The 20998-nt window shown below is 29.7% G+C and overlaps 1 protein-coding gene across 18 annotated transcripts in view; it reads right to left on the bottom strand.

The window, feature by feature from the left end:
- Positions 1-101: 101 nt before the first annotated feature.
- The window catches only part of LOC128883938 (protein held out wings), a 36995-nt gene continuing 16098 nt past the window's right edge, over positions 102-20998 (bottom strand). For 5 of the 18 annotated variants that reach the window (XM_054136836.1, XM_054136938.1, XM_054136955.1 and 2 more), the window contains 6 exons: positions 20039-20172; positions 19413-19529; positions 18823-18966; positions 17318-17420; positions 16181-16498; positions 6003-8601 (listed from right to left, as the gene is read on the bottom strand). In XM_054136836.1, coding sequence (XP_053992811.1) covers positions 8519-8601; positions 16181-16498; positions 17318-17420; positions 18823-18966; positions 19413-19529; positions 20039-20172 — 899 coding nt within the window. In that variant the 3' untranslated portion in view covers positions 6003-8518. Of the gene's footprint in view, positions 3658-6002; positions 8602-11792; positions 15223-15465; positions 16499-17317; positions 17421-18822; positions 18967-19412; positions 19530-20038; positions 20173-20998 lie in introns of those variants that run through there. The other 13 variants (XR_008459177.1, XR_008459173.1, XM_054136843.1 and 10 more) reach the window with 13 other exon arrangements.

Raw genomic sequence — 20998 nt, 5'->3', positions numbered from 1 at the left:
GTAATAAATGTACTATATCTATACTCACACCACACGCCAAATTTTATATAGATACATACACGCACACACACGAAACATATGCTTTTATAAGTCACCTGGGATATATAAAAGAACTCTTGTATTATTGTTACACTAAATAAACAACATTAATTTCATTTTTTGATTTCCCTTATTTCTACACATTATTTAATATTTATTTCATTTATCTACGTCTCTGTATTTTTAAAATGTTGAAATATGATGAATGTTATTTTAAAATGTATATTTAAGTAGATTTCAAATAAATTTTAATATAATTATGTCATCAAATTCGATCTATGTACATAAAATAATAATTACCTGCCCTTAAATAATAAAAAAGGTAGAAGTGTCTGTTGAAAATGTAAGTAAGTCACACAGATTATTAAATATACACAAATGAACATGGTAAAAAGTTCTTATTATTACATCTACACATGGCAAATTTAATGAATCAACAAAACATTCTTTTTATATCTATATAATGTTATATTCATTGATAAATAAATCAATCTAACATAATCATTCTCATCCATGTAGACATATTTCGTATGTAATATAGTAAATAATATTATGAGTAGTGATTTTACAACAGAAACAAGTAAAAATAGATTTACTCTAATCAACGTGCTCGTTGTTTATAACGATATAATTTTTAGTACTATTTTGTTAATAAACCTTTCTACCTTACACTTTTCACAAAAAGATATTTTCTTATAAGTTTATCTAAATTTTGTAAGGGTGAAAATATTTAATAAACGAGTGAAGTTGATTACTTTACAAGTAAATTGCACCATAATATTATATAACAACATTTTCAGATTACAGTATATTAAAACACAGTATAACATCTCTTTGCTAAAAAAAATTGGAGATTCTTTCAAGACACGTAACAAATTAATATATTGAAGAAGAAATTAAATAATTGTAATTCCTAGTTACACTTGATTATTTTGATTCTTTTACTATTCGTTTCATTGTTAACGACAAATTTACGAGTACTGTAAATTTACAGAAATTCATGCAATACTCATTTTTAGTATGTATTTCTTTAAAATTACATACTCCTCGAATTTGTTCTGATATAGCTTATAATTATATTTTATATCTAACAGTTCATATCTTTATATTACGTTATGTTTCAACGTATTTTAATATTGCAAACTATTAATATTCAATCATTGTTATAAAACTTTACTGTTTCTTTCACTTAATGTTAAACAGTTGCAAGTTGCAATGAAAAGTATTTGAAGAATTGTCCTTTCTTCATGAGTTGACTAAACTTAGCGTTAATTTTATTTTCATGTAAAAAAATGTCGAAATGGAAACAAATTTTGATTTTATGTTACACTTATTACAAGTGAACATGGTATTTTCTTAATTATACAAAATACATTGTATTATTTAAATTTCTTTTCTAATTTTTACTCACTTCTCCTCTTCATTCTATTGTTCTGTTAACAATATAAGTACTATATAATTAATTTGACCATCACAGAGAAAAATTGGTTTTACAGTCTGTGATGAGCAACTTTAAATATAAAAATTTATAGTCATTGTGTTGTATGATCTTAAGGTTTTTCTATAACAGTGGTCGGCAACCTTTCTCGATCTTGGGTCAGGTTTGATAAACAATAATTCTTTCCTAAAGTTCGCGGATTAGTATTATTTGTCAATACCTTAATTAAGTGAAATTACTTATACAAGTTAAGACTGTTAAAGAAATTAAACAACTCAATTAAAAATATTAGTAAATGATGTGTGTGGTCGCTTGGTTTTAAAATATTTGACTTTATATTTGTAACTTTTAAATGAACACAATCATTTTACTGTACTGCAATAAGACGATTCCAAATTATTAAGACATTTCATTTTTGACTATTCTGGCTTGGTAAACAATTGATGATTCAATTGTTTTGACTTTATGAGTATCATTGGCTAATCTGCAGGACATAGGTTGCCGACCCACTACTCTATATATCGGCTTTATGGGAGGTGTGATATGACAGAGAAATGAGATTCTTCAGGTGAAAATATATTACATTAAAAAGTAACTTTGATTGAAAATAATAATCTTGTTAGTTACATACAAACCTAGTTATGAACGTAATAAAATAAGTACCTCTGCTATTCTTGACTATGACACTATTTTCCACAAATGTATATTCCACTTAAACAATCGTTTTTAATTATTAATCCGCACACGGGTAAACGTTTGTCTTATTTTGATTATAATGGAATAAACATATTTCTGGCGCCTACTTACATTGACGTTGAAACCATTTAATCAGCCGTTTTTAAATGAATAAGAATGAAACATAAATGTACTAAGTTATAAAATGATGAAAAGTGTATAAATTTGTGCCTGTAAATGTGGAATTTCTAATATGGGTTTATAACTGTTTTAATCTATAACACTTAACTCCATTTCTGGAGATCAATACTCAAACAAATTCGAAATGATTAAAAAATATCTTCGAATATACTGATAAATTCTGTGCTTCTGTAATGTCTTTATAAAATGGACTTCAATGAATACAATGAGGTCAGCAAATATAAGCAATTAACAGTAGGCAAAAAATATTAAACATTTAACTACATTGTTAAATAAAGGAATTTTTTTGTTGGCACTTAATGTACAAAAATGATACAATTTAAATGAATAATTAATATACATTAAGAATAATAAAAAAAAAATTGAAGGGCTATCTGTCAGAAAATATAATATTAGAGTTGATGTAACTCATTCTAGAGTCTCAATGTGGTATGTTAAGTGCATTAAGAAATTTGAGATATGTACATGTATAAAAATTTGTATGAATGTGTGCAGCAAATTTTAGCTATTAATAATTTAAATACGGATATACCACTGTCGTGTAAAACTATTTAAAATTATCTTATGTTTCACTTACGAATGCGTCATTTTCTGATTATATCACACCTTATGAAACATTTTGTATAAAAATGTATAACCCCAAAAAAAGACCGAAACCTTTCATTTTAACAATAAATAAGTTAACATTCTAATGTTAACACACAAAACCTTCATTATGATTAGAACATATCATAAGAAATCAATGATTCTTCGAGATATGTATAATAAACATATGAATCTAATAATTCTGTACTTATAAAGAAACATTCTAGTATTTGAGAGGAAAGTCAATAATAATTATATTGACATTCTGTTAATTCTACAATAGAGAAAGAGTAATTTTAATATATAAATTGCTTCAAAATACGAGATCCTTTAAAATCATCATTCGTTTACATTAAAAATTTTGAAGCATTCAACATCTATCATGATTATGTTACGTTGGAATCTGACTTAATTTAAACATTTTTTTCTCTCGCACACATAATGTTGTGATTCCACGTAATGTCAGATAATTATCTGTCCAATGTACTAAACGCCAATAACATTGCCATGAATGCTAAGAAACGAACAATCAATTTAATTGAGATTACGAAGTTTGAAAAACACGGAGAGGATACAGGATGGATAAACTTGACAAACAGGGCTGGTGATGCGAACGACGAAGGTGGTCATCTGGTTGGTGAATCGATCGAACGCGGATGTTGTTCCAGAGTCCAGGTGTTAGCACGGGGCGAGTGGATTCCATTGTTAGCACTCCAAGCCTATAGGCCATGGGCAACCAATGTTAAAAAGAAAGAAAAGAAAAACAGTTTGTTAGTAATTTGATTATGATTGATTCATGTTAACATTAAGTCTCCGAACAGTTCAATAGTTGAAAGAAATGTAGTTAGTGGGAAGCAATGCCTTGGCTTAGAAATTCACTTACTTTTAATTACGTGAAACATAATCTATCTGCATAATTCACAGCGTTTCTCAAAGTGTGTTCCACAGAGCTCCACGGATCTTTATAAAATTAAAACTATTTTTATAATGTTAAGTGAATTGATAATTAAGTATTTGTAATTTTATCAAAGTTGTAAGTTATAATACAATACATATAGTTAAGTGGAATCCATATAAAGAAAAAGCTTTTTGGAGCTGTGCATACATTTTCAAAATAAAAGGGGCTGTAAGAATTGAAAATTTTGAGAACCGCTGGTCTAGCAAATAGCATTTGCTACTTTTTGCGTTTAAGTAAGGACTAAGATCAAGAAGGAAATCATCATCAACAGTAATAAACAAGCAACTGCTTCACACTCTTTTTGGTCAATATTAGTGTTTAAGCATTTATTTCATATAAAACATTATATAACAAAAACATTGTCAGAGAATTGCATTTCACCAAAATGAAATTTATACTTCGTTATTTGCTGGCTAATGCTTATAGTTTTTAACCCTCTAATTTCTAAACAATTATGAATTTTTTAGCATAATCAGAAACTTTACAATGTCTATAATTTGTTAAAATATTACTATGTAATTCTTTATATAAATATTCATAACTAGATAATAACATCATGTTAACAGATTGATTAAACAATTTTTTGAATATGTCGTATCTATATTTATAACATAATTTATTTCAGTTTCATGAATTTTACATATTATAATTTTCATTGCTTATTAGAGGGTCAAACTATTTTGATTTTAAGGTTTACAAAATCATGTACCCTCCCCGCGCATAGGATAGTCAAGATGATAAATCCATAAATTTATATGGAATTCTAGAACGATTAAAAGGAATAAATAAATATAAAAAAGCAGATTTAGAATAGTGATAATAAGAGGACTTTAAAGTAGCTCTCTATTTCCCACAAGATTATATCAATTTTATAGGCAGCTTGGGTGTGCACCTGCCACCATATAGCAGCATTAAATAAGTAACATTCTATACACGTATGATATTAAACACATAGTGATGGCAATGCTATTACTGTGAATCATATAAACTTCCACAATTAATATCCTATTAGCAAGCAGTGCCCAAATGTCACTAAATAATACATACGACATATAAGGTCAATGTAAGTACAAACTATCTTGGTGTTGAAATTTATAAATTATACAAATATGATTAATGTAATTACATAAGTACATATAAAAAGGGAGCTTGGAGAGATATGTACATATAAGAAGCAAGTGTCTTCTGTTAATATCATTAACTATCAACATTTATGTTTTACCTTCAATAAAAATCATTAAATATATTGCCTAATATATTCTACGTAATTTCACAAAAGCCGTGCTCTCTGCATGATGATGCTGTTCCATTATATTAAACTCAAGAGCACATCACTTGTCTTTTCCATAATTTGATGATAAATTATTTCATAAATACAAAAATATTTTTAAATGTTTTTTTAGAAATTATACAATTGTGAGATTCAACATGCTACATATATTTAAATATTCATATGCATATTTAACTTTGATTATAATTAATAAAAGGCTTGCTGCTTAAAGTCACCCTTAGTTTTAACTCACAATTTCCTTGGTTTTTGAATTAAGTTAGTGTCAACTTGGCCATGTGGAGCATTTTTGTTAGTTTCATAAAGACAATGCTTAGTTATACGATAAGTGTAATAGGTAAAATTGCATCTATAACGAAAGTGCCATTATAAATTACATGTGGTAATTGTTAGTGGTGATACATAAAGAAGGATAGGATGCAATTTTAGGATTGAATTATAACTTCCGTTTTACATGAAGTTCATCCCAAGTTGTTATTGGAAAACGTGGAAGAACAAAAATTGTTGAGAATTGTTGACAACAAACGGGAAAATTTGGACCAATGATGATATTAGTCGATTAATTTTTACTGACGTATCGAAAAACACCACAACTAAATTATGACATACATGTAAATTTTAGATACTTTCAAGTTTACATGTTTCTAGTTATGCAAATGGTATCCTGGATTCATATGGAAAACTTACATCCAAAAATTTAAAGATAATGTATCCAAATTTTGTAATAATAAACGTATTGTTTTATAATTTGAACCTTCGCATCGTATCGTAGTACCACTCCTGTTACCTTCATTCAAAATGAAAAAACTACTTATCGATACTTTGTATATACATTTATTTAAAATACGCGTACATCGTGCACGCGTGCACACATATACACGCACAATTAGGCAAATTATATAAAAAGTCAATAAGTGTTCCACAGGCACAAGTTGCCAATACACTGGATTATATAGGTTTACACATGTTGGAGGTAGATATATGCACGGAAATATAAGATTACCTTATAATACACCTATTTAGAAAGTGATTTTTTTGCTTTGTTCAAACTCTATCTTCTTTTTCCATTTCACTTTTCTCCATATTGTTAACTCATTATCCAAGAATGACTCTGGTATTTGTACTTTACCATTAAACTAGTAATTACTCACTATTATAAAGTTCTATTTTCCAATACAAATAAGTCAAAGAAATTACATAAAAAAATGGGTAGGTGCGCACCCATACCATACTTCCATTATACAATTGTATATAACTTTCTTACATGGTGATGCAAGAATAAGAAAAGGGAAAGGTACAAAATAATTTAAAACAATGTATTGTTTATACCTACTTGCGGGGAGTGGACGCAATATTGAAATTTCAATCTATGTTTAAACAGATAACAAATATAAATAGTGTATGTACCAAAACATCTCACTATTTGCAATTATGCAATTGTTAAGTTGTGTACGATTATTCAATAATAATTTAGCAGCAAGTAAATATAGAATACCTCGAATATTTTCTAGAAAATAATACTGATTTCATATTCTATATTATACTGCACTATAATTAGTAATAATGCAAAAATAGGTGCTATCTCTGTCGATTTGAATAATTTTTAGATACATTATTAAGGTCATCACCTTGAGCGATGATATAAAAGTTTCAACTGGTGTTCATTGTTTATCAAGAAGTTATTATCATAAAAAGTATAATGAAATGTACATCACATATTCCAGAAATAAACTTCTTCACAAGTTCTTTACAAGTGAATAAAAATTCATTAATAAAAGAACATGCATGTGCATTTCACAGGACAAAATTTGAATATGTGACTGCAAAGGGTTAACCATCTGTAAATATCTTTTCTATCTGTAAATGTATTATGTATAAAAGTGTTTAGAAACATATAGTACAGTGTACATATTATGGTCTAAAGATACAAAAAGTAAATATACAAAATTATATAATTGCTTACTTTTTGATGTTACGTACACATTGTAAGTATCATCCGTCTTTATTCTTGAATTTCACTGCAGCAATTTTATAAATCACAATGTTTTCCATCTGTATTAGCAAAAGATGTTTTAAAAGTAATTTCCGTACTTTTCTAATTGCAAGATATTCAATAAAATTTATGGTAATAAATTGTATTTGAGCTTCATACTTTAAAACTGAAAAAATAATCTGTTACACTTTTAATAAAATGCAAAAAAATTGTATAATATGTAAAATACATTATAATATAAAAAATATATAATATAAAAACTCGTATTAATGTACATTTCATTTTCATATGTAAATACCATTTTTTCATAAAGTAATACCAATCAGAAATTTAGATTCAATAACTTAGACATTGAAACTAAATTGTAAAATAAAGCTAGTAATTTCTGATATTCTTGAAATAGTATAGTGCCCATCTGTTTAATATAAATGTAATACTTTAGATATAAGAATTCTCTTGTGACTAGGTGTGACTAGGAATTTTGTAATATATAAAAGGTAACATACTATGATTAAAATGAAAAAAGATAATTCAATACTGCCATGGAAATACCAGAATCCTGTCTTAATATATCTACTCTCTCGTGTAATTATATAACAATTTAAAAGTATACATATATCTACATTTGATAATTGAAATTTCCATATAGATCTATATGATTTAAATGTAGATACCTAGAGGGAAAAATTTAGTAAATATTAAATTGTTGCAGTGTCAGGTAAAACAAAAGTAAGCTTCAACTAAATCCGATAATTTTCCTGGAACTTTAAAATTTATAATATTATTTGTAAAAAAATAATTTGAAATTATTTCATTTATTTATGTTCACGGAATGTAATTGAAATATAAGTTTATAATAAACATATAGCTTTTGACTACTACCGTCATTCTCATCATTTTTCATATTATGACAGCATTGTAACATTTTTGTTGTTAATATAACTAGTAAAATATGTTGATAAAATCTGACTAAACAAGTTAGGAATATCATCTACATTTTACATTGAAGAACAAAATAGTGTGGAATTGTAGCAAATAATCAGATGATTAGCATAAGACTGTCTGCTTATATTAATCAGTTGTATTTGTAAGTTTAAGTACAAATTGTGAAAATTCAAGGAAAATTAAAGCATTTTTGGAGAAAAAAAGAATAACGCTTATCCTGAAAATATCGTATGTGAGCTCCGTGTGGTAAAAATGTATACAGGAACAAATAACATAATATGTATATATATATATATCATTAACAAAATATTGAAGTAAAATGAAAAAATTTAACGTTTGTGAAGAACTAACCTCTTCGCGGAGGCGCGTACAGTATTGTGATTGCGCTCTCCGAATTCACGACAAAGCACCAGCCCTTTGATAAGGGTGCTCGCGAATCTGACCCAGGTGCCTACGCTGTTTCGCAGCGGCTGCTGCACCTGTCCCCAACATACAAACGTGTATAATTCATCTGCATCCACATGTATTAATCATTTTCCAGGCCTCAGCAAGTCACTTAAATACCGCTATAAACAATAATAGAGAATTAAAATTTCAGACAAGGCCGCGATCGAAACGTAAGCTAATACCTTTTCTTTGCTACATGTCTCATGGTCGTCTGTACTTGCTCATCATTTTCATTTGTGTATGTATCAGCGATAAAAATGATTATAATCGCAGAAAATTTTTCACGCTACAGGCAACAATCAAGTTTTGTTCAATTAAATATTTTTCTCATTTACCAGTTTGCGTTCGATCGTGTCCTTCAGACTCGGAATAGTAAACAGAGTAGTATGTTTTACATGAAATAATGTGAAATGGGGGCATTATATATGTGTATATATACAGGGTATCCCAGAACTCCTATAAGAACTGGAAATGGGGGGTAGCTGACACGTTCTGAACAACAATATCCTTTGCAAAAATGAAGCCCCCACCGACATTTTTGCAAAGGAAATTGTTGCTCAGAATCGTGTCAGCTACTCTCTGTATATACATACTTATATATATTATGCACACACACACCCACACACACCCACCCACCCACACACAAATGTTTATATAGAAATGTGATATAAAAATATGTATTAATATGAAATATATACAAATAATATACTATTATAAAAGTTTTTAGAGTCTTCGCGCTACTATTGTGTAGCGTTTTTTTTTATGTCAAATGGTACAAGACAACATGGAAGAGGAAGAGACACAATTTTTTATAATAAATAAATTATTAAACAATAAATATCAACTTAAAAATGTTAGAATTTTTTGTACAATACAATAGTATTTGTAGCTCATATTATTAATTTGAAATTTATTGTAAATTTTGTACAAAAATTGTGAAACTATTTCCTCTTCTCTTTCTTTCTTACACCATTTATTTACAAGAAAATGATCATAATAATATGAACATTCGATACATGATGCTAGTTACATATACGCGTAAGCTACGTGAAGTAATTCTTATGAAAAATATTGTAAGACATTATTACATTAATTAAATTGCAATCATATTTATTGAAAAACTATTTATTGTTTTAGCTGTTTTGTAGTTTGCGAAATATTTTTTGAACGTTTACAAGATGCGAGCATGTTTCTTAAAGTAGAAATTATATTTTTTTCCTAACACAAACATAAAAAAATGATGAGTTTATATTACATTACAGAAGAAACACGATTGTATAATACAATTTTGCTCATTGTCTTGTACTTCTAAGAAAAAGTGACCATTTTTATATCTTGCATATTTTGTGGGCTATTTGTTTAAGTATCTTTCAAACCAATTTAAGCCATTGTTAATCATAGAATTATGAAGTTATTTGCGTGTATGCATACATGACACTTGAATATAGAAATTTTCTGTCATATAATATTTTTTGCCAATTCATTATACATATTTACACACACGCGTATGGATATTAATTCAATTTATACACATATGTACAGGATATGGTAAAAATCTACTTCCACTTTCAACAAATTCCATACATCTAAATTCGGTGCGCTTTATATTAAAACGCAAATTAACAAATAAAATACAATTGGTTTTTATTTATCAATATGATGAAATTCTCATCATTAGACTAAAAAACAGGCACATTAACTTATGTTATTAACACTTATCGAACATTATGTATTTTGTAAAAACGATGAGTATTCGCAATTCGTCGTTCAATATACTTCACGTTTCGTTTTCAAACATTCTCATAACACAGAATAATAAAATAATTACAAAAATACAATTAAATAATTACAGATCAATATAAATTAATTTGCATGATTTTATCATTTTCTATATATAATACTTTTTAATAACCTTAACTACTTACTTAAATATATTATATAAATAGTATTTTTCTCATTCTTACACGTGTCACATTGAACACTCACTTCTATTACGTAGTGTACAGTATTGATAAGTATCATAGAAGATAATTATTTGTGATGAATGAAACTGTATAATACAAGTTCAAAATTTATTTCGTGAGGTAGAATAAAATAACATTCTAAAGGATTGCTCCAGTTTGTGACACCAAATTAAACAACATTATTACTACTGATAAAAGTATCTAAACTGCGGTCTATATTTCACGAGGGGACTCAAGGAGGCCAAAAGTAATGCTCACCTTATAATGGGTTTTTGAACATTGTGTTTGAAATGCTGAAGTTATTGATATATGGTTGTATGGCAGGATAATTAACAATTAAAAAAATATATTTTCATATTATATACATCTTACAATCTACACAACAATTTTAAATAATGAATTTTTTGAAAGTATTAATTATTTCTATATTATAAGTATGAGTTGTATAAGCTTAACAAGATTAAGTAACAGCTAAACTATTAACCATCCAACCATAAAACCATATGTACATATATCTTAGAGGTAAGCTATGTTAAGTCAAAATTTTGAAAATTTAACATTTTAAATAGCGACAAAGAATATAACATTAATTAAATGAGCTTTCATATTTATTCTTAATTTCAAAAATTTGAATGTAACATAGCTTGCCTTTGAGGTATAAACATAACAATACCTTCAACATTATAGGCACTACCAATGTTGTAAAAACCCGTCAAAAAATGGATACTACACTTAAGTTTGCTTCCTTTTCAGTTTACTCCTAGTCAATATAAGAAAGATGTTTAAAATGCAGTTATGTTTCAACATTCATGAATACATGTTACAAGTTTTTAAAATGTCACCCATCTGGTCCCTAGGTGTTATTTCTATACCTATGGTTTGCTTGGTTATATTTGTTGATCTATTCGTTTGTGGGTGCGTTCTGCTTGATTAGCGATAGAGACGTTGTATGTCTAACGCAAAAGCGAAAGAAAAGAGAGCTCCTAATTCCGATACAGAAATGCCCGCAAAAAGAGAGAAACCCAAAATAGTTGAAAAAGTTCAAGTCACAGATGATGGAAATAACAAAGAAAATGATGAAGTGAGTGGGTGGTGTCGAGAATCCACAAATAGAATCTAAAGCTAAGAAACGTCCTGAGCCTGCTCAGGCCCCAGGAGATGTTGGAGATAAGAATTTGAAGCCAGATCTTGCCTACGGAGATAAAGAAGAAACGCCAAAAGATGCAATACTCAAGTTCGGGTGAAATCGTTTGACTTACTGAATTGAATTAGGGGAAGTTAAGATGTTATTACCAGAAATTATTTCATAAGTCTGTAAATATAATTTCATAATAGTGGACGGAATATTGAAAGCTTAATAAATAGGAAATATTTGGTAATATTGATCCAAATATACATAAACCAAAGTCTAATCTATTCAAGAAATACACACATACACGAACTGTAATAGCATTACAACATAAACGGCCACAGCACTAGAAAGATCGGTAATATTAAAAAAAAAAAAAAACGTATTTATAATAATCCTTTACATTATGCTATCAATAGTATTAATTTAAACTATGAATGGCCACCAAAAGAACAGAAATAGATAAAATAAGAATGTATGAAAATATTTATCTTTAATTTACAAAAGCATTTTTATGGCGTATAAAAAAATACAGTTCATACGTTTAAATATATTGATATGTTTCTTTCTCTATGACAAAATTATTTACAAAATATTGTTTATATGCCCAACAAATGAAAAAAAAATGTTGAGCATATTGTATCTTAATTTAATTTTCTCTTTTTTTAAATAATTCATTTTTATTTTATGCACATCAATCTTTAATTTAACTTCAATTTACTGGATATCCTAAAAATACAATTATTTGTCTAAAAATACAATTATAATTCTATACATAACTATGTAGCATATTATACATTATTTAATAACTTATACTGATATAATTATATACCTTTACAGGATTTGTAAAATCCCCTATTTAAAACAATGAATAGAAAAATGCGAAATAGAATTAATTATAAAATCTGAAATTATTGATTAATATTCTGTTTCCCTTTTACAATATGTAATACGACGAAATTACTTTTTGTCTAAAAGTACACAATAAGGGATTCCTAGTATAGAGAAGTAGAATAAAAAAAAACATAGATGTGCATATTTATATATATATATAAATCATACTGGACTGTCATTAAGAAAGAATTGTACAGTAAGATTATACATAAATATATTAAGTATTCATTTCATTTTACTTATCAATAATGTAAAAATTTAATAAATATATATGACATCATATATGTATAACTAAGAAATAGCTTTACTCTTTGCTTAAAAAATTGTCATATTGCAAACTCAAAGTAACGTTCAAAATAACTTATACTTTGCACCAAAAAATTAAAAAATGTTTACAGATGAGAACAAGAAAATGCCTCAGAACAATTGGGATAATTAATAATAACTGTTTTTGTTCGAATATTCCTAAACAATTAAAAAATTAGAAGGATAATTCTTTTGGTTGCTAGAGCAATACATAAAATATATTGCTGTAATTATTACAATATTCATGTTATCTTAATCGAAGTAATTTAGTGATATTCTTTCAGGTTGAAACCATACTGTAATCTAATAAATGCACAATGATAACACAATTAGAAGTTTTCTAAAATCTACTGAAAAATTACAGGTTGAAAATAATGTTCTCTACTTAAACATAATATTGACGTTTCTAATACTTATTCTCATGAGAAATTGACTTACTTCTGTTCATAATTTTTACCCTGTAGACATACATATTAAAGATAACAAGAATAAATAATATTTGATTTATTTGATTACTTCGTAAATATATCAATATATTAATGCACCAAAGAACCGGACATGTAATAACACATGCGCATTCCTTTTTTTCATTATTTGAAATACTATAAGTAAAATACAAAGTATATCATAAAATATGGCATGTTCGAAAAATGAAACATTTTTGAAACTTAAAATAAAGAAACAGACATTATAAATATGTATTATTTTTTTAGAACTAAATTAGATAATTAATTATTAATAGTTAACACTGAAATTATCAAGCTAGTTAAAATGGTCTATGCAAATGCACATATTATTTTTACTTTAGTGTTGTAATGAAGATAAAGATTATTTTTCTTCATCTCTGTACGAGTTCTAGAACGAAAATAAGACTTTTGCCTTTGCTTATTTACTTTTAAGAGAGTCACACTGACACATCCTAATGCTGCTAGTTTTTAATGTTTTGTTTAAATAAGAAAAGTGAACGTAAACGTGGAATGATAATGCGATAATTATTTCAATGTAATTTGCTGTAAAAACTGAATGACTTGTAATCTTTAGGTATTCGCCAAAAATCTAATATTTACTAATCATTTCGTTAACAGAAACGATTATGTAAATAAGTACATATGTAGTTGTCCCAGGAAACCAAAAAATTGTCATCTTTTAAACACGCCATATTTACTGAACACACATTTGAACTATACTTTGTACAATAAATGGTAACGAATGTGTGTATAAGATTTATTATAAAATAGCCGAGTATTTTATTGAAAAAATGATTCATCCTTTTTATCTGAGCATATATAGTATCTGTATTGTACGGATCGACGATTTGTATTGGTCGTATTGTTGTTCTAACTGAAGAAATGATAAATGAAGTTCAATGCCTTTCCTGTTTGAATACCGACTCGAGCTAAAGTATACTAAAGATATGATCCTACATGTTTGGTATTTTTGTCTACCAAGAAATAATTCTTCTTTTTAAATTACAAGATTTTCCTGCTCATATCGTATGCTACATTATAGAACTCTATTACTTACTGTTAATTCATTATTTCGAGACGAGTATTGAATTAATTCTGATTATAATTAACATTAAATAATTATCAGAACTGACACGACTAGTAAATGATTGATTTGATTCTGTCCATATAGACATTAAATGTCATAATAAAAGTAGTACATACCAACTAACATTGTTACCTGCACAATTATCGAGTTATATATATTAATTTTTTACTAACTGATAATGGCCAAAATAATTATAATTTTCCTACTAATCTGTATATTGCTTTTTTTAGTACCTAATGATAAGTTTGAATTAAAATGATAATGATGATGATGATGATGATGATAATGGAAGATATAATAATAGCAATAAAAATCATAATATTTAACGATATGATGATCGTGATAACAAAAACAGTAATAATATCAATAATTTCATTAATAGCTTATAGTAATAAAAAATAATAATAATAATATTGATAATAATAAAATAACAACCAGTTACACATGCGACGAAACAACTGGTACTATTGAATATCATTACAGTACACACATAAACAGATATACGTATGTATGGGTTTTTTGGTTTGATTGCGGAGAACATTCCTTTTTATGTTACCTCAACCCCAAAAAAATCAAATGTAAAAAGAGTATTCTTATAACAATGGCTTGAATAATATCATTAAGCATAGAGTGCCCAATATACTTTCTGAGTAGGATTACTTTCTATAGAATCCTTAGAATTTCAAAGAAATGTTGTTTTTTAAAAAGTAGGTCTTGAGAGTCGCTATCAAGCACTAACAGAAAAATATGACATTCCATTTAATAGAATAAAGATGATAATTTGAGTATTTTCCTCACGTCTTGATCTAAAATGAAAATATTTTTATCGTTAGATGTCCACTCGAAAATTATATAATATTTATATTAAAAAGAGTGTTCTTGAAACTACAAATTTTTTGCATTTAATTACTTACTTATATAAAATTGTTATATATCTCTTAAACGATAAAGCAAATACTTTAATTTGTTAAAACGATGTGGTACATCTTCTATATACAGTATGTTCTATAATATGTAAGACCCATGCCAAAAACGTATGAAGCATTTAAAAAACAATAAAATTTGTTCATATGTTACATTTGACTTTGTTTCCAAGTTTGCTGATTTTATAACATTCATTGGATAATATTAATTCATTTTTATAACAGCATTATGCGTCAGAAATGTATAGTATTTTATGTTTGAAATAATATTAACAAGTTACTCTAATTGATAAATAGTCCATGCCCATCTAAATCTAATCTATGAGCTTGTAGAATGTGACTTAAATTCTACATTGCAAGGTAATCAATGAAGGTAAGCAGATACAAGACACAAGAACACAAAATTAACTATGACTTGGAAAGTAGATCAAATGAACTTATTCCTAAAGTGGATATCATATATTATGGAACACCCTGTATAATTCCAGAAGTTCTTTTATGTAAGCAATTATTTCCAAATAAAGAATTGGATTTGCTACATACGAGCTGAGTATTAATCGAGTGTGCCATATATGTAAAATTTTTCTTTAAAAAAAAAAAAAAAAAAAATACACTTCTGGATAAAGGAGATTCTCCACAAAGAAACGTTTCTCAAAATATCAGAAAACGCAGATATATTTCTTTTCATTTGTCTCTTTCTCTCTCTTTTCCTCACACATTCTGATATTTCTATTTCATTTATGCTGAAAGAACGAGGGAGATCAAAAAGCAGAAATAAGGGAAGAGAAAAATACTCATGGAGAACGATCGTGGAACTAAAATCAGCGAGCAAACAACCCACCAGAATGATCAGCAGTGGTGTATTCCGTGAGAAGAGGTGAGGCTGCCAGGGCTGCATAATTGGCATAATCGGCATATGGCGTGTAGATTAAGCCATGAGGATCACCAGCAGAGAGAAGAGATCCTGGTGGACCTGAGCCATTCAGAAGAGATGCTGCAGTTGTTGGGACAGATATCCGTGGTGAGAGAATTAACGGTGCTCCCAATGGAGCGCTGGGCGTTCTCATTGGCGTGGCTAAGCCTGGAAGCAGCCGCTGTGTTTCCGCTGCAGCTGCTGCCACACGTCTCCATTCTTCGTCGCAAGCTGAAATATCAAATGCTACACTGACTCTAAACTATGTCCAAATAAGATCTTCCAGAGTGCTTAGTTATTAAACCAAATAATACGAGAAACGTTCAAAAGTACCTCTAATTAGTAACGTAGAAACTGGAAAGATCAGTTCTAAGTTAAAAAAAATGTAGAAAATGTTTGATTATTACGGAGGCTGACTAACACATCCGCCATCTTTATATGCAAAATGTGACTGAAATGGCTGACTACCATATAGGAATTTCATTTTTGGGGTGAGCAGACTACAATCTCAATGTTTGGTCGCTTATCTCAGTTATCATCAGGGTGATAGGGTATGGGTTAGGTATGAAACCATTTATTGCATGCATCCACTTCAATGAGTACTCATTTTCCTTATAAAGTAACAGGGAAACGTTTTCCTTCCATTATTTTGTTGTGCCATTTGGTTATAAAACAATGTAAATAACATCATAAAAACGCTATATGCATATATAACACGCGCAACGCACAATCATAGTATCGCCTGACAAAAATACTGCGGAGGAGTTTTTCTAATGCTTTGTACAGGTACGTCCCACCTTTACGAATTAATTCGTTCCGATTCTCAATCGTAAAACGGGAACTACTTACCTGTAAATTTGAAACTCTACGTAAGACTATTGTGCAGTCACTCTTAACAGCGTCAGCGTGGCAACTAACTGCGTAGCGTAAACTGGTATCTGCATAAACGCACGCGCACAGACGTACAGCTTGGCGGGTCAAAATTCGTAAAGCCGGGAATTCGTAAAACGGAAATTCGTAAAGCGGGAACTACCTGTACAAGAAAACGACTGTTAAGAAGTATACCTGTGGCTGCAGCAACTTTCATATTGGAATCCCGATAGGTACCGTTTATAATAGCGAGCTCCATTAATTGTCGTTTTTTAAGCTCATCCTCGCCATCAGCCTGCTAACAACCAACATGATTCATAAGAAACGTATTAATACTGACTTGAATAACTCGTAAAAGTTTGAAAGATAAATAGCAACTAGCATATACTTTCAAGTATACAAAAACTGAAGTTTTACAAATTAGTGATTATGTAATAGAAATATTAACACAGATACTGTTGTTAAAGGTTGATGAATTATACTACACAACACAGAACGAACCGGCACTGCGATAACATCAAAGCAACAACGATTTGGTTGGTAATTCAAATGCGTATTACAGTAGAACTGTCGAAACCGTTTGCGGTGGTACTTCCCATATTCGTCACTAGAGGGGATAACGTTCGACACCTTTCCCACAAATATTCATCCGTCCCCGATTCCTATGTACACAGTTGTCAACTGATTCCTGAACATCTTTGTATTTAAAGTACAACCTGTTAGGCATTAATAATATCGTCACTAGGGTTTTTATGCTATTACTACATCACTTTTCTCTCCCAAGTTGTCTCATGTTGTATGCTATAGTACAGGCAACATAGCGATGAGGCGCAGGGAAAAACAGATTGCAGAGGTGTGACGTACGTACTACCATTGCGTCTACGGCTAGAACGCACATTTACGTAGTGGTCGCCGTTTCTCATGTATGCATTCAATCTACCTCGACCCACTAAATTATTGTCCGCTCAATGTACAGTGAAGAGCAAAACTGAACCAATCATATTTAAATGAGTAGCTGATAAACGAAGTTCTAGTATAAGACCCAATTGGTTGGGTGCTCTCACGAGTGCAAACGTTTCTGTACCTCTGGGCGTGCGCCAGAATCCTCTTTGGAGAGGCTCTATATAATCTCTTTGCGACCGAGAGAAGACGATCACAAATGCGAAGGGATACCGTCACTATGTAACTATGCGCCTTAGCCGTAGGCGCAGCGCTGATTCGTTTCACTTCTTCCTCTTCTTGCGAAGTCTCTGTACTCGCCACGGACGTGCCTTTCAGCACTGGTACAATATAATATCTATGAGTCGCTGTGGGTCTGGTGCCAGCCCGTTTCATGTATCGGTAGTATATCTCAACCTTGACACGTTCACAGTGCCAATATTACGTATACAAATCATGGTGACGTCCTATTGGAGACATTGTGCCACCGAGAAACTAAGCAGTGAATGTGTTAAATATTATTAACGTTAATCAGATTTTAATGATTTTACAACACATTTAAGGGAGAAAGCCTACCTAGGACCGTCTTAGCTAGGCTTCTCTTCTTAAAGAACTTTTAATTCTCGTTAAATGTACAATATAATCATTGATCGGTTAATTTATTTATCTGTGAGTATACATTTGTTCTCTTTCTCTAAATTAAATGGAAATGAAGTTACAATACCACTATTTATCGTAGTTAATAACAGGAACTTTCTCACCACGGGAACAAGGAGTTTCTTGACTTCTTCCACAGCTCTGGCAAGTTTTAACGTGGCACGATTCTCCGTATCTTCGACTGTCAATAGAACGTGCAGTTCATCCGTCAGATGTTCCCAGTTTGGTTTGCCGCGATTTAACTCTTCCTAAAAAAGAAATCGGTATGGATTAATATTGTGTTATAATATGATTTTCCACGTAACATAATCTTCCATTCGAAAATTGAACTTGAAGAATTTGAAACACAGATGGCAACATTGAATACATGAATTGTTAATATACATGTATTATACTTACGATAACATTTTTTCTTATTCATCATATGCAGCTTGAAAACAAATATCGCTGTAGCAAGTAAGTGAAAACTCTATTCTCTAGTAAATTTTTCTTTATGAATATTAATGTACGTAAATTTAATACTTCTAAGAGTAAAGGTGTAATAATATTGGGGCCATTTAGTACATGATTATGTATAAAATGGAATATTTTCCAAACTCTATTTTGCATATACAAGGTAATGAGAATATGTACCAAAATACGTGTTAGTTAGTTTGAAAAATTAAGTTAAATTGTAAGTAATAAAGGTGGGTACCTTCTTTTTGTCCCTCATGGAACCTTTCCCCCGGACCATTATTTTACATCCTGTTTCTTGCTCCAATTGTTTAGCCGTCATCCCGCGTGGCCCAAGAATTCTTCCAACAAAGTTGAACTGTAAAATAAGAAAATAATATTAAAAAGTTTATGGAAAAAATACTATTATTACAAATACATAACGTATAATATGTATTAGTGATATATTTAAGTAAAATAAATGCTCTGAAAGAATCATGTTTCAGCTCATTTATTGACACTACTCTCATGGAAATGTAACGAAGGCAATAAAAAAAAAAAACAAGTTTCATTAGTGAATGACTCATTCTCTGTATGAAAGAATTACTAATGCCTGCCAGCCGGTGATTATTCATATCTATTCAAGAGTATTAATCAACCACGAGTTCAGGTAATCGGGGTGATCAGTAAATACAAAATTTTCTTTTACCGCACTTTTAACGCACTTCCCAGATAATATAATATTTAATATATTTATGCATTTGTGCACAATCTCATACATTTTTCCATATTTCTAATTCCCATAAATACATGAACATCCGCAATCTGCTGACGAGTATTAAGTTCTACTTTAACATAATGTAACGAAAAGTAATGGGAGAAACTTACATCTGGATGTTCTTTGACGGGCACATAAACTTTCTCTGTTAGTGTCGTGATTTCGCCTTCTGGTTCTGGCAAAATCAGTGGTTCCTTTTTTACGCCACTGATTTGGAAGAGACTCGCCCGAACTTTTGCGATTTCTAAAACAGAAAACAGAAAATCTGTAGACAGGATATTTCGGGTGGGCAGGACGATTTTAGGAAGTTGAAATAAAACTCTCAAACAAAGAAATTTTTCTTTATTTCGATACCTATTACTCTTCGTTAACTTTTAAAAAACAAACTTTCAACTAACAATTTCTCACGCTTACACTATATCATTACTTTTCATATTCGGAAATATTACTTTCTCGAAAAACATTGATATAATAATCTGAAACTTCAAAATGCGTTAAATATGTACATCTCCGTGTTAATTGAATATTTACAATGCATATAGTAACATTCCATCGTCGATGAAATATTAATAACAATCACGGTTCAGAATAAGTATTCATCGTACACAGTACTTGTAAGAAATTTGTCAATATTTTAATATCTATCGATTGAACCAATTAAATATTAATTTTTGACAATAGTTAAATTAGTTGTTAATAATATTTGTTTAAACACTGATCGAGAATACGATTTTTCTGTAATATTAACGTTTCGTCAATTCCATTGTCCTTGGATCGAACAAACTCTGCTGACAAGCGTCGACCAATCCTCGTTCGACCTTGCTTGGCTGATAGGTACCGAAGCGTCCAAGCATTCAGTTCTCGTGTATACTTCGGGCGATAAAGGTCGTACGGACCTCGCGTGTGCGCGTTGAGCCGATCGAGGACCAAGGCTGGCCTAGGATGACCAAGCCTGACTCAGCATGGCCAGGGGGTGACCACTGCTGACCACTGCTGACCACTACTGACCACTGCTGACCACTGCTGACCACTACTGACCAATTGGTAACTGATGATCAGCACTGGTGAGC

The sequence above is a fragment of the Hylaeus volcanicus genome, chromosome 1, assembly GCF_026283585.1.
Source record: "Hylaeus volcanicus isolate JK05 chromosome 1, UHH_iyHylVolc1.0_haploid, whole genome shotgun sequence".
NCBI classification, from domain to species: domain Eukaryota; kingdom Metazoa; phylum Arthropoda; class Insecta; order Hymenoptera; family Colletidae; genus Hylaeus; species Hylaeus volcanicus.
The sequence above is the reverse complement of the archived record's forward strand: the minus strand, read 5'-3'. Positions and strand labels throughout refer to the sequence as shown.